The 24,859-nt window shown below is 36.6% G+C and overlaps 2 protein-coding genes across 13 annotated transcripts in view; one reads left to right on the top strand and one right to left on the bottom strand.

Annotated features, from left to right (window-relative positions):
• Window positions 1-2,918, bottom strand: part of DESI1 (desumoylating isopeptidase 1) — a 15,097-nt gene extending 12,179 nt beyond the window's left edge. Inside the window, exon 1 of the mRNA XM_087968253.1 lies at window positions 2,794-2,918. Within this exon, the coding sequence (XP_087824379.1) occupies window positions 2,794-2,884 (91 nt within the window). The 5' untranslated portion in view covers window positions 2,885-2,918. The remainder of the gene's footprint in view (window positions 1-2,793) is intronic.
• On the top strand, window positions 2,755-24,859 carry XRCC6 (X-ray repair cross complementing 6). 12 transcript variants are annotated; one of them, XM_087968246.1, is made up of 14 exons: window positions 2,756-2,895; window positions 4,495-4,619; window positions 7,724-7,823; window positions 8,456-8,568; window positions 9,061-9,199; window positions 10,102-10,356; window positions 11,013-11,196; window positions 11,408-11,594; window positions 18,219-18,387; window positions 20,747-20,908; window positions 21,951-22,080; window positions 22,985-23,085; window positions 23,795-23,908; window positions 24,433-24,859. In XM_087968246.1, exons 3-14 carry the CDS (start codon window positions 7,739-7,741, stop codon window positions 24,630-24,632), a joined length of 1,839 nt encoding a protein of 612 aa, XP_087824372.1. In that variant the 5' UTR covers window positions 2,756-2,895; window positions 4,495-4,619; window positions 7,724-7,738; the 3' UTR covers window positions 24,633-24,859. The 12 variants fall into 12 exon arrangements, with proteins under 12 accessions (XP_087824373.1, XP_087824366.1, XP_087824372.1 ...); XM_087968239.1 differs by having other exon boundaries at window positions 24,430-24,859; XM_087968244.1 differs by lacking the exon at window positions 2,756-2,895 and adding an exon at window positions 3,277-3,477.

Raw genomic sequence — 24,859 nt, 5'->3', positions numbered from 1 at the left:
AAATACATATATGAAATTAAGTGATTTAACTCTTCAAGATTCACCACTTTGTAGCAGTAAACAAGGTTGTACATTCCAATTATGTCATGAACAGTTGGGAGTGCATACTCCCAGAAGGACACTTGTAACAGTTAGCGATCATAGATGAGTGATCAGATTAAGCACAATCCACTGGAGAAAGAATCGCAACTCACTCCACTATTCTACCAAGAAAACAAAATGAAATTCACAACTACCAGTAGGACAATAACAGAGGACAATTATGTGTAGCATTGATGATAATCATGTGGCTGGACTAAGGCAGATAGAATGTTCACGTGCTTGTATGCCCAGAGACAAAAGACAAATTTGATCCTGCAAAGATACATTTGTGAGGTGTTTGTATGTATGCACATATATACATACAAACAAGTTGATACAAAAAAAAAAGTTAGAATCATGAACCAAAGGATGTTATCAGAGCAGTAGTATCAAGTCTGTATGCAAACATTCTGGGACTTAGAAAACTGTAAAGTTGGAATAAGTCACTTCACATAAAAAAACACCAGATATTCTACAGTGAACAAGAAAATCAGACAAGAAATGAAATAGTTATAATTATTAGCAAAAAAGTGTTAAATCCAGTGCAAACAAAATTCAAAATACAACTCAAAAAATGACAGGACGATTTAAATTCCAGTTCCAATTAAGAAGTTCAATGTTAAGATGATCCTGCATCCCACAGGTGAAGAGGACGCTGAAAATGAATAGTTGTATCTTGACATGCAATAACTTGTCAATACAACAAAAAAGGATGTGGTCTCTTCAAGGGCTACTGGGATACTAAAGCCTAGTGGTGTGGGAAATTAGGCCTTGATATATAAAATGAGGCAGATAACAGACTAACAGAATTCTGCCATGATAATCTGATGTTCATAAGAAATACTTTTTTCACCAATATAAACAATTTATACAACTGAATGTTTCCAGGTGGAATAAAATTGACCACATATTTTGCAAGTACAGATGAAGAAGTTATGTTCAGCCAGTAAAAAGAAAACATGATGCTGACTGTGGCTCAGATCATGAACCTCCAACTTCAACTAAGAAAGGAAACAAACCAATCAAGCCAAAATCTCAGCAATATGTCACAGCAATGGGCTGTGATGATAAAATAAGAGATTCACATGAGAGTCTCTGTATTTACAGATTAAGGTGTTGGATTACAAACAGAGGCACCCAGGTTTTAATATACCTTAGTCACTGAAGCACACTGAGTGACTTTAGGCCACTCACTCTTTCTTAGCCCAATTTATCTCACAAGGTTGTTACAGAGAAAAGTTGAGTACAGGTTTGCCTTTGGAAAAGGTGGGATATAAATTGAGTGCATAAAATATATTTTATTGAACTAAATTCAACAGAGTCCCTAATAGAAATCTGCCATATTGTTATACTGTATGTCAAATTCATACAGATGAAGCAATTAAAATATTCCATGCTGCCAGAAGCAAAAGATGTCTGAAAATTGGTGAAAATTGGTGAAAACTGGCAAAAGGAAAAGGCAACAGCAACAGAAAAAAACCTAGTTAAACACTGAATTCCTGAGAAAGGCAAGAAATTATATCTAAATAATCTAATCTAAATCTAAATACATGAAGGATAATCAAATGGGAAAACAAGATTTAAGAAAATTAGAGAAATCAAGCACAGCTTGTACACAAAGATGGTCATAATAAATAAAAAAGCAAACATCTAGTGAAAAAGGAAGAGATAAAGGTAAGTGTAGTTACAGAACAAAACCTCACATAATCAATACATATGTGGACATGATCAATGAACTAGACCCACATTGTGGAAAATTTAAATAGTTCCCTAAAAATGCTAACCAGAGTTGATGAAATAGTAGCTTGATTGATAATGAGCGCAGATGTTAGTTTTTATGTTTTTATCTGTTTTATATTGGATGTTTTGTTATTTATTGTGTGAGTCCCCTTTGGGAGAAGATGGGCAGCTACTGTATATACATTTGATTAATAAAATAATAAATAACAAGTGTCTTATTCAATTGTCACTTTCACTGGTTTAGGGATATCCTAATACAATAGTGACTATTCTGTTTACCTGGAGGTAATTTTTGGTCGCCTCTGTAACTCGCCTATAAAAGTGAAAGTGTTTCCTTTTAGAGGTTCCATTATCACCCCTCAAAAAAAGACGCTTTTTGAACTCCCATCTAACCACCTTAAGCACCTTAAACCAGGGGTCTCCAACCTTGGCAACTTTAAGCCTGGCGGACTTCAACTCCCAGAATTCCCCAGCCAGCAAAGCTGGCTGGGGAATTCTGGGAGTTGAAGTCCGCCAGGCTTAAAGTTGCCAAGGTTGGAGACCCCTGCCTTAAACGACCCTGGGAAACAGCTGGTTTCGAGCGTTTCCTCCTCTCCCTTTGTGTCGGCGGGAAAAGTTGTGACTAGGCTAGGCAAAGGCATCGGGCGCCTTAAAGTCGCCCCTTACTACATAGCCGACGCAGGTCAGAGGCCGGGCAGGTTAAAGCCCCGCGCATCGCCTGGATCGGGCGGGGGAAGGGAAATACAACCCCGCCTTTTCTCACCGTTTCTCTCCAGGTCCTAGGAGTCTAGGAGCCAGGAGAGAGACTGACTGGCTCGTTCGCTCCCGCAGACCTGCATCACTGGAGCAGGCGCTTCTTCCCCCGTAAAAGCAGTATTGGCCGGATAGCCATCCCCCGTCCGCTTTCCCCCTCAGCTTATCACTCAGATTGAGGAAGGCGGCGGCTTTCCCTGTCTTACTCGCCGCTCTTACCGAGCATGATAGGACTGAGGCGGCGAGCCATGCCCTTGGATAGGTCGTACACGTAGAGCTTCACCGAGTGCAGCATCGGAGGCGAGTCCATGACATTGGAAGGTGAGCTTGCAGGGGGTGGGAAAAAAAAAACAACTTCCAGACCAATTCGCCCTTCTCTGGCGGAGGCCGCTGGGGAAAAGAGAAGAGAGAAGCCGAAGAGGAGCACAGCTGGCCTAGTCGGTGCGGCTGCCGGCAGCGACTGCTATTTGCCGGACTAACCGGCTGACAGAAGGTGACTGAAAAGGAGCGATGGGGGGGCGGCGAGGGGAAGGCTCGTTTCACGCACGCGTCGCCCCATAAGGTGAGATAAACCGCTTGTCACTGGGCCTCTTGTGAGGGAGCGGCGCTGAACAGTAGAAAGGCGGGACCAAAGAGTTTACGCAATTGTTCCATGTGGACGGCATCATTGAGGACAATGCGAGCCCGTTTTTGTCGCGTGCTATTGGTTAGAACGTGCGGAAGGGGTGGGATATCGAGACGTTAACCAGAAGTAACAGTTTAGGTAGTTGGTGGGCGGCGTGTTATGGGGGTTGGGTTTCTCACCGGGGTTGGTGCGCGGTAGAAGGCGGTAGAATGAAATCATTAAGAGACTTCATTCCCTTTCACTAGAAATAGATAAGAATGACGCGTTCTGTTTGCCAGGTGAGTCTTACACCGTGAAATGCTCTTGGCCGCTAAAATCTGCCTGCGTTAAAACGGGTAAAATCCCTTCAAGTCGAATTCGACTCTTGGCATCTTTATGGGCTCCGGAATGCAATGATAATAATTGGGGATAAGAAATGGGTTGTTGATGCTGCCTCCTTCCAAGTTCTTCTTTCGATTTTCCAGTCCATTCTGTTCTTTGGGGATTTCCTGGCGATCTACTTTCCGTGTACTAATTGAGCGTGACCTTAGTCGCTTTTCAGCTTAGGTGGGCTAGGTGCTACCTTTAAAGCAGTAAATCGGCAAAAAGGGCTTTTAGAATAACTATGATTGGGTATGTTATTCTCCCAATTTTTCAATAAAGGTTGGCACCAACGATAATGTGTGCTTTTTAATCAAATATCCCCAAGAAAAATGTGGTTTTTTTTCTGTGCGGAGTTTTTAAATTCACCGAATTTAAATACAAGCAGTTGTTTTCTTAAACCGACCATCTGAGACGCTTTTCAGATTGCAGGGGAAAAAAAAAAGGGGTACTCTCACAACTGCATCACATCATCTCCCCTCACCGACTTTTTCAAGAGGTCTCTGGCTTCTGTAATCGCATCGAGACTCCAAAGAAAAAAGAAAAAAGATTTTCTACTGCTGTACTAAATTACAGCAAGTAAGGCAAAAAATAAGGATCGGGCTTAAACGGAAGGCAAATCCTGTAGAGCAGAGGTCTCCAACCTTGGCAACTTTAAGACTTGTGGACTTCAACTCCCAGAATTCTCCAGCCAGCATAGCTGGCTGAGGAATTCTGGGAGTTGAAGTCCACAAGTCTTAAAGTTGCCAAGGTTGGAGACCTCTGCTCTACAGGATTTGGCAATCGGAATTTCGGACGTCTCTGCGATTCTTCGTTTTATATTTGCGGTTAATCGGACTACAAGGACTACTCTGCTGAGGCATTTGGAACTTGCTTGTGTACGACCGTTCCTGCGTTTCCTTCGCCGCTTGAATTATCTTTTTGATCCCCCCAAGGGGCGGAGATTCGTTGTGACTGACAGGTTTCCATGCTGGAATCCATCGGGGGAGGAAAGAATAACCTGGACAGTTGTGGACTTTCTGCAAAAGACCTGTTCGTGAACGCCGTCTTTTTATCGACGGTAGGTCCGAATCAGGAGATGGGGTGCTGGTCGTGGGACCACAGAAAAGGTATTCCGTCGACAGGTTCTGCCCGTTTGCGGCAGCAAATGAGGCAGGGCCTGAAACGACGGAAGTTGTGAATAGTTGGGCTCACGCTGTTTCTTTATTTCTTGATGCAGTGTTGTAATAGCGGTTTATGGTTTGAAAATATTAAGGCAAAGCAATATGCTACCAACATTGAAGTAAGAAAATAAAGGCCGGTCTTTTCACGTAGAGAAGCAGGAGCAGCACATGCCAGCTCTCCTCCCTCGCGGCCTCTTTTCAGGCACACAAAGATGAGTTGGAGGAGTTGTTGAGGGTGCTTGGAAGATCTCTCCCACGTGGCCCCTTTTCAAAAAGAGAAATTTGGGGAGTTGAAGGATGGCAGGGTTTCTGGCAGTTCCTTTTTTTGCAGTTTCTTAAGAGGATGGACATAATTCAAATTTTCCTCTTCAGCAAAGATGTACAACACAGTCAGGCTCACAATCCAATTTACAAAAAAAAAAAAAGTCTTACAAATAGTTTCAAAATAACCATGCATAAAATTGAATCATACAGTTGGAATGTAGTTTCAAACAATGGCCTGGCCCATAATAGTGCTAAATCACTGTGGGTAAGGCACCAGGATAGAAAGCGGGAGACTGTAGGTTCTAGTTCCGCTTTAACCAGGAAAGCCAGCTGCATGACCTTGCAGTTTCTCTCAGCTGAACTCTCCTCATAGAGTGGTTGTTGTGGGGAAAATAGGAGGAAGAAGGTGTGTTGGATAAGTTTGCTGCCTTGAGTTATTTGTAAAAATAGTAAAGCTGGGATACAAATAAAATAACTTGATATGATGGGAAGGCTCAATAGCTTCAAGGACCTGAGAGCCTCTGACAGATTAAATCTTACTGAACTAGTGAAAAAAGAATGGGAAAGGCTAAGAATAATTCAAATTGTTAGTCTTATAAGTTTTTCAAGTTGAAGTTTGGAAAACCTTGCTTAGAGCATGAGATTTTCCAATACAGATCTGTAGGTGATTGTGTGACCGTACCAAAGCCACAAAGAAACTATTGCAGAAGTATTACTATAGTATTCCTGTTCAAATGCTTGGGAAACAGCTGGATGAAAATGCATGCTGTATTATCTAGGATATAAATATTGAAAATACAGATTTTTGTCAATGCACTTTTTTGGTCAATGTCTTTATCCTTCAGGAGCTCAGTACATTTGAAATTAGATTCCGATTTGTTAGTCTGTTTTCTTGTCTAATAGTTTTTGCTTTTAAAAGCTGTGCAAGTTAATGTAAAAACAACAGCTAATCTTGATTGGAGATGAATGTAAAGCAAAACAGTTGTTTTCCCCCCCACAATACATCTTACCCCCTAAGGTGAGATGGGCTCCCACTCCTCTAGCCTTTCAGAAGAACCTTAAGATCAGGTTCTGCCAAATTATATAGTGTGTGTGGGGGTGGATCTAACGTTGGCATCCAATCCTCTAAGTAGCTGGTGGCTTGAAGGAGCTCCTTCTGTTATTTTTTTTAACCTTTTCACTGTTTAATTTTTAATTTTGTTTTAATTCTGTTTTAACTATTTTAATTGTCTTTTTTATATGAGGGTGTTCTGTCTCACCTTTCTTCTTTCCAAAAGATGAAAGAGTACAAACTCACACAAACACAGGCAGGCAGACAGGCTGGCTCGGGCTTCACAGAGTTAATTCTTTGGAACTGATAACATCCTTGGCATTCCAACACGCTCTGCCTGCCAAGTCCAAACTGATAACAAGTAAAAAGCTACTTACAGAAAATTACAAGGCAGACCACAAAAATCATTCACAAAGAAAACCTGAAGTAAGATCAAACTTTGTCCTGTACAAAGTTCCGGCCGACAACACACCCACTTTTATCCCCTGTGGGGTGTGGCTTAATGACTCAGCTCACTCTCTGACCCTCCCACGCCTCCTGCGTTGCTGCTCCACGCTTTCTCCCTACGAGCGCTGCCTAGGATCAAGCCAACATTCTTCCTCTTGACTCCCTGTCGGCCCCAGCTGATCTGGCCCGGCGGCTGGCAGGACGGGCCAACCGCCTGCACACCCCGGCAGGACGCCGGGTTTTCAGCCATTTTTTCCGCAGATTGCGGGCTGCTCATATGCCTTCCTCCTGATTAATCTCAGGCTGTTCCTCTCGGTTGTCTGATGAAACCTGAGGCATTATCAGGGAGGAAGGCATTGCCAGAGAGGAAGGTCCTGGGGAGGAAGTCATTCCCTGTTCCTCCTCCTCATCTTCCGAGTCCTCTTTCTCTAACAGCACAGGCTTGAGAATTGGAGCCACAACATGAGGGTATGTTTGTATGATTATATGTAAAGCATCCTGAGCCAGTTCAGATGGGTGATGTAGAAATTTGATAAAAAAATAAAAGTTTATAAAAATAACAAAATAATTTTTTCAAGGCATGCTATCATAAAATTTAACAGCAGTTTGCTGACTGAATAAGTATTTAAATTGCTTGCATTTTCTCTGTTAAGCTGAAGGTAGTTCTTATTACTATATACTGTTGTATTTTGCAAACTTGGAATGAGCTATCTTAAGATAACTGGTATAGATGTTAGGAATTGTAATTATAACATGTAATAATATGATAGATGTATTATTGTCTTATTTTACTTATTCCTCTAACAATATTCAATGGGATATTTTGTTTACAGTAATTCAGAGTTTTGCAAAGTTATTAATCTCTTTGGTGCAGGACACTGATCATCTCTTTCCAAAAATGAAATGAGTAAATGACTAAGATTCTGTCAGTCTGTGGCTATTGTTATTTATTTTTAAAACTTTATATTTTAGGGGCCTTGTACACAGTTATTATGTCATCTATTACTGCTGCCCATGTAATGTTTTAGCAAATAGTGCAACGTGTTGCTGTTTACTGAAAAAATAATGATTTGATGGATATATTTAAGAGCTGGGAGACTGAGTTGAAGCAAAAGTAGAATACATGAACATCTTCATGTTTGCATATTTGGAAAGACTTCTGTCTATGGAAACCAGTCTGAATATAGGAACATTTCTCTTTGTTATAAGTTATTTATCTGTATAATTCATTCTTTGTAGTAACACAGGAAAACCATGTCAAACTGGGTATCTTACTACAGAAATGAGGGAGAGGAGGAAGAAGAGGAAGAAGCAGAAGCAGAAGCAGCTGAAAACATTGGTAAGATTCATTTTTGCATATGCTGTTAATTTGCTGGATAGAAACGCTGCATTGAGGGACATTTGCAACTAATTTACAATGGTATGGGGACACTAGGCATCTTATCACATTCATGTGAAACGTGATAAGTGGTAAAAGTAATATTTTGCTTCTTATGTGAAGTGCCTCTTTTATGTTGGTGCAGAGTCCTGAAAAACTAAAACATACACTGGTGCATACTGGATAAAACAAAAGGCTTTTTCACAGTAGCCACCCTAATGCCTATATAGGAAGGACACAATGTTAATTCAAAGAATGTATGCTTTCCAAAGTATATGTATAGGTGTGATAGGGTCATTGGTAACTTTTTATCTACTATAATTATTGCTCAAAAATCAGAGCAAATAGAACAGGCTGCTTTAAATTGCTTTTAAATAAAACTAATGCTGTTGTCTTATGGTGTGTTGCATCATGAGCAAACTGTTGAGTTAACCCCACTCCCCCCAAAGCTGCATCAAATTTCTGTGCTGTATAGGAATGTAGATCCTTTGTCCCAGAATCACTGTGATAGTTATAATTAAAGAATATAGGATAGTTGGATTGGATAAATAGGATGATACACATTAAATGCAACATTTTTTTTACCTCTGTAGGAATATATAAATATGGAGGTCGAGACACTTTGCTTTTCTTAGTGGATGGCTCAAGAACCATGTTTGAGTATTTTGATGGTAGTAATTTAACACCTTTTGATATGGCAATTCAGGTAAGATGACTTTTTTTTCTACATCTGGAAATTTGAAAGATTCTGAAATGCATTGTAGTGATAGCACTGTACCATGGAGTAAGACAGAATTCTTTATTGAGAGAATAGAAATGAGATTGCAAACCAGTATTTCCTTAATTTCTTGATTAGTGTATTATTCAGCGACAGAGCATATGCTGTATATGCAAAAGATCCTTGAAAGGTCCTCTAATAACTCTGAGGAGCATTCCTGTTTGAAACATTGGGAACCAAAGATATGGAAACTTGTTCACCAATCTTAAGTAGATGACCAGTGGCTTCTGGTACAAGTTACCTCCCTGATAAGATTTTTTAAAGTTATAAATGTTCTAAAGATCAAATGTTAGATAATATGGCCATACTTTTAGAAGTATTTATACTATAGAGTATTATAACCCCACATTTGTTAAAAGGATGATTAGATGTATTTATGTTATTTTCTCTCATCCCAGCTGATTTGTATTTTCTTACCAGTGCATTCAGAATGTATACAGGAACAAAATCATCAGCCATGAGAGGGACCTTGTTGGTGTTGTGTTTTATGGAACAGAGCAGCATAATAATAAAATGAATGCTAAACACATATATGTTCTCCAGGATTTGAACAATCCAGGTAAAGTGGGAACTATGTGGAATGTATCTGTGATGAAAGAGGATATCTGAGAAACTATAAACTCAGTTGCATTTAAAAAAAACTAATTGTAGTGGGAATATGGTCAAAATTCATTTTAGGCTTTGCTACCTATTTTGCCTGCAAAATCCTGCAGTGGGAGATTGCTGTGATATAATTCAGAGGTGAGAAATTCCGTGACACATAAATTAAGAGTTGATTATTAAAAATAAATGGCGTATTTATTATTTAACAATAATACCAATAGCTTTATGCTTATTCATGGGAGTGAGTGGTTCACACAAATTCATTTATTATATAGGTAATACAAAGTTTGAGAATCATTAACCTAGGAAACGGAGAGATAATCTTCATTGGGTTTTCCATCAGAATGCCATAAGGTTTGGTTCTGGGTCCTCTATTCCTTAGCTGACACAAAACTGAATATAATAGTTGACAGAAATGCAATTAAAACATTCTTAATAGGTTAAGAAGAAGGCTGGCAAGTTTTACAATTTAATGTCAAAATTGTTTAAAACAATATTTAGGTAAACAATGCAAATAACTAATCGGATTACCCAGTTAGATAATGCTATTTTGTCACAAATTGCTGTTCTCTACTTAAAGCCTCCTACATTGATTATTTTATTAATCTGTAAATATTACTTTCAGCCTTTTTCCTATTTTTAAATAAATGTATTTAATAACTGAAAAAAATAGTTATTGATGATCTAACTATCTTGCCATGTTGAACAACATTACTTTCCTGAATTGGAAATGAAACAAAATGGACAAACTATTGAATAATTTGCAAATAGTGGCCTATCATTTCTAGAGCCATAGCACCATCACTAATTCATTGCTTTGGTTTTGTGAGAACTGAGAATATTTTTTTTTCCTACCAGGGGCAAAACAAGTATTAGAGCTGGCTAGCTATGAAGGAGAAGAGGGAAAAGCTCTCTTCCAAAAGTCCTTTGGCCATAATGACAACTACTCATTAGGCGACGCACTCTGGGTTTGTACTAATCTCTTCAGTGCTGTCCCTTTCAAGATGAGCCACAAGAGAATCATGCTGTTCACCAATGAAGATGACCCTCATGGTCAAGATAGTACTAAAACCAAATTTGCTAGAACTAAAGCTGCTGACCTACGAGAAATAGGTTAGTATTTCAAATTATAGGTGAAGCATAATTTAGAATAAAAGTGATACCTCATTTCAGAGAAGCAAACAACATTTCCTCAATTTGATATCTACAAAGAGGCGTATGTGAGGTACTTTAAAATGAGAGATGATCAGTGGTGCAAAGTAATTTAGGAAGATTTTTGTGGTTGAATGAAGAGTTGAATGCATGTTGCTTACGTCCTAGACTCATGTCCACATGATTAGATCATCTTGCTGATGGACTAAATTTTGATCACCAATTTGATTGAGTGCTTCTGTTTTCTACAATCCAGAAATGTGAAGTATTTCAGCATGTCCTGGGTATTGCAGGAAAAGGAGGGTAAACCAACTAACACCTGACTTTCTAAATATATGGGAAACTACTAGGGAACACCAGTTCTCTATACGAAACTTGAAATATTTCAGTTTTATGTATCTGCTCATATTGCAGCTTATGGTTTCTGATGTCTCTCCTGTCCTCATTCAGGTGCTTTGTAAAACAAAGCTTTTTTCTTGTTTAGTTCTTGAAGGTTTCTTTACCTAATAAATGCTATGTTGTACATATCTGGAGATCACCGTAAGAAATGAAGTAACGGTATCTGGGTTCTCATATAGGAAACAATCTCTTTCCCTCCCACAATTCTGTGATTGCAGGAATTTACCTTGACTTAATGAACCTAAAGAAGCCTGGAGGGTTTGATATTTCCTTATTCTACAGAGACATCATTAATACAGCAGATGATGAGGACCTAGGAATCCAGTTTGAAGAGTCTTGCAAATTGGAGGATCTTATGAAGAAAGTACGAGCAAAAGAAACAAGGAAGCGCGCTTTAAGTCGGTGAGTATCAAGAAACATCTTTTTGCAGGGTAATCTGGGAGACTTTGGAGGAATTATGATAACAGAGTTACATTAAATAATATATAATATTAAATTGTGGAAAGTTTATTGTGTCTTCAGATTAGAAAGTATAATGTGCTTTTCTTTAAAATGGAAATCAAAGTATTGTACAAGGTTTCAAAGACTTAAATTTGTGTTTATTTATTCTTAGGCTGAATTTATATTTGGGAAAGGATATAATTCTTACTGTTGGCATTTTCAACTTAGTCCAGAAGGCTGTCAAGCAGCCTCCGATGAAACTTTACAGAGAAACTAATGAGCCACTGAAAACAAAAACACGAACCTTTAATCGAGAGACAGGTAGTTTGCTTCTTCCAAGTGACACCAAAAGAGCTCAGGTAATGTTTTCAACTTTCTGTTTTCCATGTTAAATAATTTTGAGGGGCAGTACATCACGTCATTTATAATGATGTAGAAGCCATTATATCCTGACTTATGTACCTGAGCTTCCTTGCTGTGATGCTTTGCAAAAGTTGATGAATTCATGCCTTAGCATCTCTTGGGCCATATTTTACCAAATACTGGAATTTGTAATATGGTACATACACACAGTATTTTTCTTCAAGCACAACTTTCATAAAACTGCTAGGAATCAGACACCTTCTATTGCTAAGGCAAGTTTACATGTAGGAAGTTAGGCCTAGAATAGATTAGATCCTGCTAAATTTTTGGCAACCATTTAGTTTATAGTTTAATTGGGTTTATTTTAATGCATCTCTTTCGTGGCAATATTTTTGTTTGAATATGTCTTAGTTGAAAATTAAGTAAATATGATCTATTGTTAATCATTATTACAATTATTAAATTATTGTCCAATTCTAAATGACTCCGTGCAACTTACAAGTAAAAAAACAAAATACATCAAGAAGAAAAAGAAGAAAACTAATGAAACCATTACCCCCAAATCCAAAGGCCAACTAACCTGTTAAAGGGGCTTAAGCGCATTTTAGTTCTATATATTTTAGTTCTATATATTTTAAATAAAACCAGTATTGTATGTGTGGTACTAAGGGCTGGGACAAAATAGGGATTCTTTAGTATACTCTTCTTGCCGTATCCACTAAGACTCTGCAGTGCTTCAGAAATAATTCAGAAATATGCTTTGGAGTATGCAAGAACATGAACAATGCACCTTTCTGCACTACTTCACCTCTTGTAACACTTGTAGGGCTTGTACCACTGTGTGCTCTAAAAGCCGTTTTTGGGGGGATGTAATCCCAGTCATAGAAAATTCGACTGTCTGAGAATGTCCATACTCAGTCTGGTTGTTGTTGTTTTGTTTAGTTATCACACATAATTTGTTCTCCCACAAATGTTGTAGATAAATTGAAAGTATTTTTAAATTGTTATGTAACTGGCTATAACTGGAAAAAAGATAGAATGTAAAGGAACTCAGGGAACATAGAAAAATCTGATAACAATTGTTAGGTATAACATTGATACCAAATATGGTTTGGGTGAATAAATATATAAAACTTAGATATCATGGTTTAAGTGCTTATCACTTTAAGCACAATGCAGCAGGCAATTAGCCGATTAAAGGTGCGGTTAGAAGTTACAATATAAGGAAGCATTAGAAGCTGGAAAGCTTACTGACTGTAACTGTGTGCTGCTGTGACTAACTGTGATTACTGACTGTGAGTGCCTGTGACTGAACTGTTATTGTTTGCTACTGTTTGCTGATTTACTGCGTAATTCTACTGAATATCCAGCGTTTGTTTCTCTGGAGAGTGAAACCGGAGGAGGAGAAGATATCTTTATCGGCTGATAAAGATATTGCAAGGACTCTTAACTTGGACTATACTAGTGAGTCTTACTGGATGGAAATACTGTGAATGACTTAATGGACTGAATGACAATGCTTAAACTCTAACTGGATTAAAACTATTTAAACTACAAACAGTGTTTGTGTTCAGTGTGTGTATACTCTGGGGCCCTTCCGCTCTCCTTTGGTTGCCTGGCTTGACTACTGCTGCAATACTCTTCTAGGGGTTAATCCTCAAACCCTAACATTGGTTATGGGCCCAGCAGCATAGTCTAACTAACCAGGATATAGCATAGAGAGTTGGTGTGAGTTGCACATTACTGTAAAAACAAACTGTTTTAATTAGTTTAAAATAGTCAAAATATCTGAAGAGTAATGGCACAAGTAAATTTGTCACAACTGTCCATGATATCCAGGCTGGATGGAACAAACTATGTTTCATGGTCAATGAAATGTAGTTTACTTCTACGCAGAGAAGGTTTGTGGGACATTATAGCAAACCCACCAGATGTGAGTAGATGGGATCCTGCTAATGATGATGATAAAGAAAAGTTACAAGACTTTAAACTGAAGAATGAGCAGGCTTTATGCATCATAGGACTGACTCTCTGTGATCAGCAGCTTGTCCATATTCGTGGAGAAGAAAATGCTGCAAACTGCTGGGAGAACCTCAGGAAGATTTATGTTCGGGACAGTGTAGGAGCACATATAAATCTTACACGGAAGCTTTTTCGAACGCATCTTCAGAGGAATGGAGATATGTTAGTTCATTTAAACTGTATGAAGAGCATTTTTCAAGATTTGCAAGAAAAAGAGCTTATATTTAATGAACTGCAACAAGTCTACATAATATTATCTTCATTAGATCAAAGCTATGATGACTATGTGACTTCGTTAGAAGTATTGCCAAAAGAAAGCCTCTCATTAACCGACATAACAGGCAGGCTACTAGAAGAAGCCAGAAGAAGGCGTGAGCGTGACGAGCTGAGAGAAGATAAGAAAGAAGAGAAATTATCTTCAAAGCTTGAAAGAAACCAGCAAAGCAAAGTAAAGCACCCGGAAGAAAAGAATTTATCTTCAACGGCATACACAATTAAAAAGTGTTTTAATTGTGGAGGCAGAGGACATTTGGCAAGATTCTGCAAAAAGAGAAAAACCAGAATGTAAAAAGCCAAAGAAAGCATTTGAACTAGCCACGTTTAGCAACTCTGATATGAAGAATAATCTATGGGTGGTTGACAGTGGCGCATCCCACTGCATCACAAGAGATAAGACAAAATTTATAAAAATGTCTAAAAGCTCTCAACATATATCTCTTGCAAATGGCTGGAACCTGAAAGCGAAAGGTCAAGGTTTTGCACGTTGTCCGTACATAAACCAGGATATAAAAATGTTGTATGTACCGCAACTAAAGTTTAATTTGCTTTCAGTAAGGGTATTAGATAAATTAGGTTATGTAATTACTTTTAAGGATAATAATTGCATAATTGAAAAAGATAACAAAAAGGTAACTGCAGCTTTAAATGGAACATTATATGTATTAGATAATAGTAAGAAAGGGGAGGCTCAAACTGTATTTAATAATATAAAGCCTCATGATGAATGTATCCATTTATTGCATAGGCGTTTGGGGCATGTAAATTTTAAAATGCTAAAACGTACAGTTGAGTTATCTGAAGGAATAAGGTTAAAACCTTGTGATAAATATTTGCGTTGTAATGTTTGCTGTGAAGATAAGAGCAAGGTATTGCTTGCAAATAGGCTAAATGGTTTCAAAACAAAAGAACCTTTAGAAGTAGTATTTGCAGACATAATAGGTCCAAAGAAACCCAGTATGGGGGTGCTAGATATATACTGAGCATTATGGACCATTATTCTAGATATGGGTTTTGCTATTTAATGAAAAGCAAAACTGAAACATATCAACATTTTTTCAATTGGCTTAGGTTTGCTGAAAGAAAGTCTAAACGACAACTGATAACCCTGGTGACAGATAATGGCACGGAATTTGTTAATAACAAATTCCAGAACAGACTTAAGGTAGCTGGAATAGAGCATAAGAAGTCTGCTCCATACAGGCCAGAACATAACGCTTTTATTGAAAGAAGAGGCCAAACACTACAGGCAATGGTTAGAACAATGTTAAATGATTCTGGGTTACCTGATTCTTTGTGGGGGAGGCTACAATGTGTGCTAATAACATATTGAACAACGTTGTTAATACAACAACAGGTGAAATTCCATTTACCAGATGGCATGGCAGGAAACCTGATCTAAGTTACCTGCACACATTTGGTGCACCAGCATGGGTGCATATTCCTGCACAAATCAGAAAAAAAGGGCAACATAGAGCTAAAAGATTTTTCTTCGTTGGTTATCAGGCAAACCATAGGGCATATAGATTTTGGGAGGAAGGCACATCTAAAGTGTTATGTAGTGCTAGTGCCCAATTTCTAGAACATGAAGGATGGGAGAAATTAGAACAGGATGCCAATAAAGATGTAATTATTGAATCCTATAGAAATCCCATTAGTTATCCCTGTAACTTTAAAAATAAAGTAAAGAGACAAATACAGGATGAAATAGTGCCCATAAAGGAAGAAACAGATTCAATAGCTGAACAGGATGAGGAAGATGAACAGGTAGTAGTTCAACAAAGTCCTCCTGTAAGCCCTGTAATTCCCAGAAGAACTACACGTGTATCTAGACCGCCTGATAGGTACCAGGCTAACACAGTGTGCCAGATTAATCAAGTTCCTAATTCTGTAGAAGAAATTAAAAAGTATCCTACTAAAGAAAAAAAAAAGTTGGTATGCAGCAATGAATAAGGAACTGAATTCATTAAGTGATATGAAGGTGTATGAAAATGCCAAATTACCTGTAGGAAAGAAATCAATTGGCTGCAAATGGATATTTAAGGTAAAAATAGATAAAGATGGTAATTTAATCCATAAGGCAAGGTTAGTAGCCCAAGGTTTTAGGCAGAATGCTAATGACTACGATGAGGTGTTTGCACCTAGTCTTAAGGCAGCAACCTTGAGGGCAGCTTTAGTGTGGGCAGCTAGTAAAAACTATATAGTTAACCATCTAGATGTGGAAACTGCTTACTTGCACGCCCATTAAAACATATTATTTATATGAAAAACCTGTTGGTATTAAAAGTGAAAATAAGGCTAATAATGATTGTTGGTTGTTAAAGAAAAGTCTCTATGGTCTAAAACAATCAGGCTATGAATGGAACCAGTATATTGTAAAGGAACTAGACAATATAGGATTTAAAGCTGGTTTAGCCGATCCATGTCTGTTTAAGAGGGAGACAAATGGGAAAGTATCATTATTATTACTATTCACAGATGACATTGCATTGATAACTGAAACTAATGATGAAGCAAATAAAATAATAACATCATTAGGAAAGAGAATAAAGATCACAATTAGGGGAGATAAAGAAGTATCTCGGTTTGAATATAAAGAAAACAAGGAAAGGTTTTAAGATATCTCAGGAAGATAAGATAAGCAAATTGCTAAAAGATTACAAGATGGAGCTTTGTAAGCCAGCTAAGACTCCAATGAGTCAGGAGTTTAGCAACACTGATGTACAAAGCCCTGAGTTTGATAAGGTGATTTATCAATCTTTAATTGGTAGTTTGAGTTATATTAGTAATTGGTCTAGACCAGATATTTCGTACTGCGTGAATCAGTTGGCTAGATTCAATTCTGCACCATGTGAAAGACACTGGAATGCAGCTAAGAGGATATTAAGATATCTTAAAAGACAATGAATTATTCATTGTATTTAGAACCAAAGGATGATCTAATTCTGTGTGCATATGCAGATGCTAGTTTTGCATCAGAAAGAGACACTAGAAAGTCGACTTCAGGAACAGCCATAATGCTGGGTAATACATTAATAGGCTGGAAGTCAATAAGACAACAGCATATAAGTTTGTCTACTATGGAGGCAGAATTCTCCTGTTTATCATTGTTATGTACAGAATTAATAATGTATAAACAAATGTTAATTGATATAGGTATAACAGTAGATTATCCTATAATTATACATGAAGATAATCAGGCAGCAATTCAAATGGCCACAAATATTGGAGTAAAAACAAGGAGCAAGCATACAGATCTAAGATATCTAAACGTGAGACAATCTGTAAGAAGTAAGATGATTCAGCTAGAGTACTGTATGTCGGAGGACAATTTAGCTGATAATTTTACTAAAGCCCAAGGTGCCAGTAAGCACCAGGAGAGTTGTGAAAAATATGGGATTAGATTGTAAGGTATTATATATTTATTTCACCCAAAAGGGGAGTATGTTAGGTATAACATTGATACCAAATATGGTTTGGGTGAATAAATATATAAAACTTAGATATCATGGTTTAAGTGCTTATCACTTTAAGCACAATGCAGCAGGCAATTAGCCGATTAAGGGTGCGGTTAGAAGTTACAATATAAGGAAGCATTAGAAGCTGGAAAGCTTACTGACTGTAACTGTGTGCTGCTGTGACTAACTGTGATTACTGACTGTGAGTGCCTGTGACTGAACTGTTATTGTTTGCTACTGTTTGCTGATTTACTGCGTAATTCTACTGAATATCCAGCGTTTGTTTCTCTGGAGAGTGAAACCGAGGAGGAGAAGATATCTTTATCGGCTGATAAAGATATTGCAAGGACTCTAACTTGGACTATACTAGTGAGTCTTACTGGATGGAAATACTGTGAATGACTTAATGGACTGAATGACAATGCTTAAACTCTAACTGGATTAAAAACTATTTAAACTACAAACAGTGTTTGTGTTCAGTGTGTGTATACCTGGGGCCCTTCCGCTCTCCTTTGGTTGCCTGGCTTGACTACTGCTGCAATACTCTTCTAGGGGTTAATCCTCAAACCCTAACAACAATAAATGTATTTACTTTGTTGAAAATGAGCCCCAATCCCACTCTGTGTTTAAAGGAGTGTTTAGAGAGAAATGGATGATTGGGATGAATTTGTAACCTTTAAGGAGTAGAAGTATGAACTTGAAAAATATTTGCTCTTCTCTTTATTTCTTACACAGTCAGTATGGAATCTGATTTTTGTGGTGCTGTCTTATTATGAGGATTCTAATAGGCTTCTTTATTTACAACTATGATAATTTTTGCTGCATTTTTTTCAGCAGCTGCTTTTTCCTGATTTCCTTTCTTAGATTTATGGGAATCGTCAGATTGTGCTAGAGAAAGAAGAGACAGAAGAAGTAAAAAGATTTGATTTACCAGGCTTGTATCTGATTGGGTTTAAACCCTTGGTAATGCTGAAACGATATCACTATATCAGGCCTGCACAGTTCATCTATCCTGATGAGTTTTTAATGAATGGTAATTATAACTGAAAATTATATTCTGCAGTTTATCTTTAGGATTACTCTGTTCCAGAACATACTACCGTGTTTCTCATATAATAAGGCCGGGTCTTATTTTTTTGAGCCCGAAAAAATGGCTAGGCCGTCTTTTCGGGGAGTGACTTAATCCCCCCTTGCATCTTCAGGCGGGCGGTGATGGCTTGGATGTTGACCTCGGCGTTGGTGGGGCCCTCTTCATTATCAGGGTCAGCGCAGGCAGCACCATATCGGATATGCAACAAAAAGTAATTCCTAACGGCAAGCCCCCACCATTTCCCCCATTTCGCATGTTTTAATATAGGCCTTAATTTGGGGAGGGGCTTAATTTCATTTCATGCCTATAAAACATGCTGGGACTTCCTATTGGGGAGGCCGTATTGTTGGAGAAACGGTAGCAGCAACAATATCAACAGCAATGGAATTCCAGAATGAGATAAATTTTATTGGTATAATCAGAAAGGATTAATTTCTAGGCTTCAGAAATGAATCCAGGATAATTGTCATTAGCAAAATAAGTTTTTAATTTTATTTTTTCCATCATTACATGTTGCTAATTTATTTAATCCAAGTCATCTTATAAAAATTAACATACAATGTAATAAAAACTGAAGAAACTCTCATGTTAATAGTAAACCTAAGCAAAACCACCCAAATAACAGTGGTTTAGCAGAACAACCAATCTCAGTAGAATCTGAAAAATAAAATAGGACCATCGAAATGCTGGGGGGGTAAGTTGTTCCATAATACTGGTATTGGATTGATGCAGTGATGGAAAAACATTACTCCTAAGGCAATCCAACCCTCTCCTCCCCATCTTCCAGTTGTGGACCTACTCCTTTGGAGGGGGTGCTATTCTGCCCCAGCCAGCAAGAGGGCACTAACCACCGTGCAATTGCTGAACAAATAGCCACTTAGTTTTGGTACATTCATACTGAACTGTTTTGTCCTCTCCTGATCTTATAGCCTTCAGATGGGTAAGGTCCTCTAGAACGTTTCATCTTAGGCACCGAGTACAGAGGTATAACTGTGTATCATTGCCTTATTAATCATAAATTACTCACAATCCATGTATGAGTTCCTCCACTAGATTCATGAAAATGTTGAATAGAATGGGGGAGAATGCAGAGTGCTGTGGGACTCCATATAAAAAGCATTTGACCTTTTATCTCTACAACTGTTGATTGATTATGCCTACAGCAGATAAGGTACTACTGCAGTGCAGTGTCCCAACTAGACCAGAAGGATAACATGATTGATAGTATTAAATGCAACTGAGAAATCTAACAGAATAAAAAGAACTGCATTCCCACCATCCAGATTCTGATATAATTTATCAGAAGTCTGGTTTAATATTGGTGATGAAATTCTTCATGATAGAGATTTGTAAAAGGAAATGTGGGAAAAGACTGTTGACATCTACATTTTAAAAAGGTCCCAGGTCAAGTAAAAAACAAAGATAACCTTCACATGTGTTTTGGGGAGAATGTACTATAACTTTTTTATTATTTTGAAGAGTCCCAAAGCATTAGAATAATTTAACCAAACATCAGTGAGCCTATTGGCAAATCGATGTTCTTCTAAAAGAGAGGAGCATGTTGTGGCTGAAAAAAAAACCAGTTGCAAAAATTAGACAACAAATCTCTTGGGAGTTAAAGAGATTATCAATTTACCCACATATGTTCCATAAAACTGATGTTTTTAGAGCAGAACTGTGTTTTTGTTGTCAGTTTGCAATCAGTTGGGAGTCATGAGATTCCATCCTGCTCATAGCTGCTAATCTCATCTATATGGACTCTAAATTTGACAGAATCTCTTGATCACTTTGTATTTTATTTATTTATTTATTTGGTTTACTTTAAAAATTAAGGACCTTCAGACTAGCAAGTTTTATTTAAATCAGTGAGTGTCCTTTGATTCTTTTTTTAAACAAAATAATTTAATTATAGGATTAAATATTTGTATTCTTTGGAACATATAGCAAGAGGATGATTATTTTTTTGGTTTTGGAAAGTTTCACATGGATCAGTTTAATAGAGAAGGGGTGAGATTTAAGAGATGGGGTTATAGAAAGTGAGGGAAGATGTGGAATGAAGATATGTTGTTTTTATTTTAAGTGACACATTCTTGATATTGGTTATACTTGCCTGGGGATAAAGGGGGAAGTTTCTTTTATTTTTTTGACTTTTCTATTTTTATCTTTTTCTTTTCTACACCTTTTGTTATTTTTTTAATGTATCTATTTTGTAGTTCTATATGCTTTATTTGTGTCATATAACCCCTAATCAAATTATAGGGGAAAAATAATAATTTAACAAAAAATGGCCTTTTGTTTACAGGAAGTACTACTCTGTTTAATGCCTTGTTAATAAAGTGTTTGGAGAAAGAAGTGATGGCCATATGTAAATACATACCACGTCAAAACAATCCTCCCAGGTTTATAGCTCTGATCCCACAAGAAGAAGAACTAGATGAGCAGAATGTACAGATAGTCCCTGCAGGTAATTTAAATGTTATATTTTATTTTGTGGTTGGCTTAGAGGCGTTGCTCTATTTGATATTTTTTTTCAAAACAGAATCAAAATAAGATATTTTGCTTATACCATTATAATCAGCATGGAACAAGTATAACTTGAAAGATACTTATTCTTTAATAATTCTAGAAAATGATATCTGGTATATCAAATAATAATAGGGCAATGCGGTAAAATAATTTATGTGCAGGTATTTCTCCTGAATTTTATTCCTTTCCCGTTTTTGTATTACTGATAAAAAGATTTGTAAAACTTCCAGAAGAATTAGGATCTTCAAATTCCATATTTGGCATTATTTCTAATAATAACCAATGAATGTGGCTTATAAATAATTTAATAAAAATATTAAATATATGTAATAAAGTGTGTATAGGCATTTGTGTACAATTGTGTATGTGTGTGTGTGTGTAATATAAAATTAAAGTTGTTTAAATGCTGCCTCCAACTAAATGTTTTTTTATTTCTTAAAAATAAAACCTAGTATGTTATGTACTAGTATGTTATATATTCAATGTGGATATTCTTAATCCATTTCTGATATAATGAACTGTATACTGCATTAACAAGAAAATTGTTCCTTGATTGCCTGCAGGATAAAAAAAAAATTCTGTTAATCCTTCACTACCTATTTCTCAGCTTATTGTTCCCACTATGGAGGGTGTTTACATATATGTCCCCTTCTGAATTGTGTCTAATAAAATTAATTTAAACATGAATAAATTCTTTCTACTCTGCCTTTTTAATGTCTTTTTTACATTGATTATCTCTTCAAAAGCAATCACCTTTATTGGCATTTAAAAAAATTCAGTTAATGAATCAATATTTTAATAATATTTCAAGCAGTTTAAAATAATTGAAGCATTCAAGGCAAAGTTTGTAGTGATGCCAATTTAGCTTAGTAAATTATTTATCAAAATACTGCATATTTGGAGATTATGTTGATAGAATAAATGTCAAATTGTGCTTTCAAATGACTTGGCTTTCTATTGTCTGTTTTTCTTCTGCTTAGGTTTTCATCTCATTTTTCTACCTTATGCTGATGACAAACGAAATGTTGACTTTACTGAGAAGATACCAGCTAATCAACAACAAGTGAAGAAAATGAAGGAAATAATCCAGAAGCTTCGATTCAAATACAGGTGGATATAGAGATAAAAATTAAGATATATATATATATATATAGCAAATAGTAACTAGACAAACCTTCAAACTTCAGTATCTTTTTCAATGCCCTATTTTGCCTGTGTATTGTGAAGTTAACTGTACCGTTCAGGGGGTTACTTTGAATCAGTCAGTCTCTTTTATCTCATCCTATCTGCATATGTCATTGCTCGCTCAATGCAGGATACAGAATGCAGAACTTAATTTGGACTGAGACTAGCTTCCCAAACAAGGCAACTTTTTAATGAATTAAATTTTAATTTGGTATCCAATATATCTAAGATGAATATATACAACAAATAGTTTTTGCTATTACAATGTCCTACTTTTGGATAGAAAACCAAACTGCTTCTATAGAGAAGGGACAAATTTAAGCTTGCAATATAATATTTAAGTGTTCATCCTAGAGAGGGAAAATATGAATTCAAAATATAAGTATCAATTTTGACAAAATTCTGACCTAGAAAGCAGTTTCTTAACTTCGTTAGAGATCTGTGTCTTACTATAGGTTTCAAATGCATGTACTATAGTAATTGTACATTTTTAAAGTAACCTTTGGGTTTTCATTAAACAACATTTCCTTTGGCAATGTTAACTGATGTGAGCTGTTTCATAATGCAAGGAAAAACCAAAGATTTCTCTTAAAGAGCACTGAATTGGTAATAGCAAAACGTTGGGCCTTTTCTTTTTTGAGAACTACAGTATATAGCAAAGTTCTTCCATTTTATGACATAGACACTTGCATTCAAAACTGGATAATTTCCCACAGAAAGATGTTATGTTTGAAGAATATTATTCTTTAAATGGGTTGTCAACGTGTGTTTGAATCTTCATTTCTATATCATGATGACATTCTTGGAACTTTTTGCTGGATTTTGACAGAAGTGAGAGCTTTGAAAATCCAGTACTACAACATCATTATATGAATTTGGAAGCACTGGCACTGGATTTGATGGAGCCTGAAAAAGCTGAGGATCTTACAGGCAAGAATAATTTAATATAATTTGCCTTTAATGTGGTCTTCGATATGTCATAAACATTTAAGAATACATCGTTAGAACAATATTTTTTACAGAAGTGGTAAAAATATTTGATAGAATTGTACATTATTTGTAATGCTTAAATGCTTATCAGTTGTCAACCCTGAACGTAGGAATTATTTTTAAATGAATATTATGAAGTAAATGAAATATAAAATATAAAAATAGAGCTCAATTTTCAGTGTTCCGTCTCAGTATTTTGAATCTTTTTTAAAAAAGAGCCTAGATTACAATTTCGAATCTGTACGATGAATTTTGAGACATGATGAGCTTGTATAGCAGTTTTCCTTCATCTGTTGATATATTTAAGTTAGCCAAATATTCTTACCTGGTTTCCTTCCAAGTATCTATATTGTCATTTCTGTTAGTTAATGAAGGCTGGGGCAAAAACACCCAAACCCTATTGAGTTATAATTTATTAGTTACTTTAATTCCTTAAAGCAGTTGTTTACTTTGTTTTTGATGTCATTTTACAAAACAAAATATTTCAGTAATTAACAATAATTGGTACTTGTTCCTATCCAGTCAGATTTTATCGGTCTGTTCATGGCCCCTGCTGCTTTAAAGCTCAGAAATATATTGTGCATATTGAATATCCATTATTTCTATATTTTTAAATATCAGTTCTAAGGTCGTCTTCCTTCCTTTCTAGTGCCAAAGGTTGAGCTAATGGATGGCCGACTGGGTAGCCTTGCAGAGGAGTTTAAACAACTTGTTTATCCACCAGACTATGATCCTGATAGGAAAACTATAAAACAAAAACAAGGTGGGATGAAAGAATACAGAGAGATCATTATGTCCTTAAATGCATATTTTCTTTTTAAGGTTGCCAACATTCTAATGTGGGATCTAAGAATATCTTTTTTTCTCAGAATATAAGTACGTTCTTGATTTTTTGAGGAAGTTTGCAGATGGCAATGACATACATAATAGTGCAGTCTTGGCAACCAGTCATAATTCAAATGGGTTGTCAAATGCCCAGATTGTGATCCTGTGGGAATGCTAAATTGGTCGTATGTCTGTTCAATACATAGTAACTTCAAAATGCTGCTGAACAAATTGTCATAAATCGATGCTGTCTGTATGGCAAACCATCACAATATTGCTAAGAAAACTACCTGGACATCTCTATGAAATCAACCAACAGTTGAGCTTGATTTGAAGAAGACTCAAAATCTTTTAAGAGATCAGAATGTGAAGCTTTGTATGATTTTGTGCCATGATGGATATATACATAAAACATTTCAAATGAGTGATAAAATAACTACACCCAAATTTTTTCTCCAGCAGGTAGTGGTACTGAACAACCAGAAAAGAAAGCAAGAATGGAACTCTCTGAAGAGGTGGTGAGGAATCATGTTGATAAAGGCACTTTGGGTAAACTTACTGTGCCAATTCTAAAGGATATATGCAGGGTTTATAAGCTAACAGGTGGTGGAAAGAAGCAAGAACTTTTAGATGCGATAACTGAGCATTTCAATAAGCACTGAGTTTACACCCCCAACTGCTTCAAACATTTTAATGTTGAAAATCTCCTAAGTGTTGAGATTTTAACAAGAGAAATGTTTTCATAGACTTTTGATAAAAGGGAGTGGGAATCAGGTTTTTATTTTTGTGAAATTAATAGAAAAAGCCCCACCCCCCTCTCCACTTCTGGTCCTAGATTTGATTGTGCAACTTTCATCTGACTTTAATAAATAAGTTTGGTTTGGCTGCA

The sequence above is a fragment of the Notechis scutatus genome, chromosome 6, assembly GCF_049901735.1.
Source record: "Notechis scutatus isolate UNSWTSFEM ecotype Mainland chromosome 6, rNotScu1.2, whole genome shotgun sequence".
Classification (NCBI taxonomy): Eukaryota; Metazoa; Chordata; class Lepidosauria; order Squamata; family Elapidae; genus Notechis; species Notechis scutatus.
This window is presented reverse-complemented; position numbering and strand designations above follow the sequence as displayed.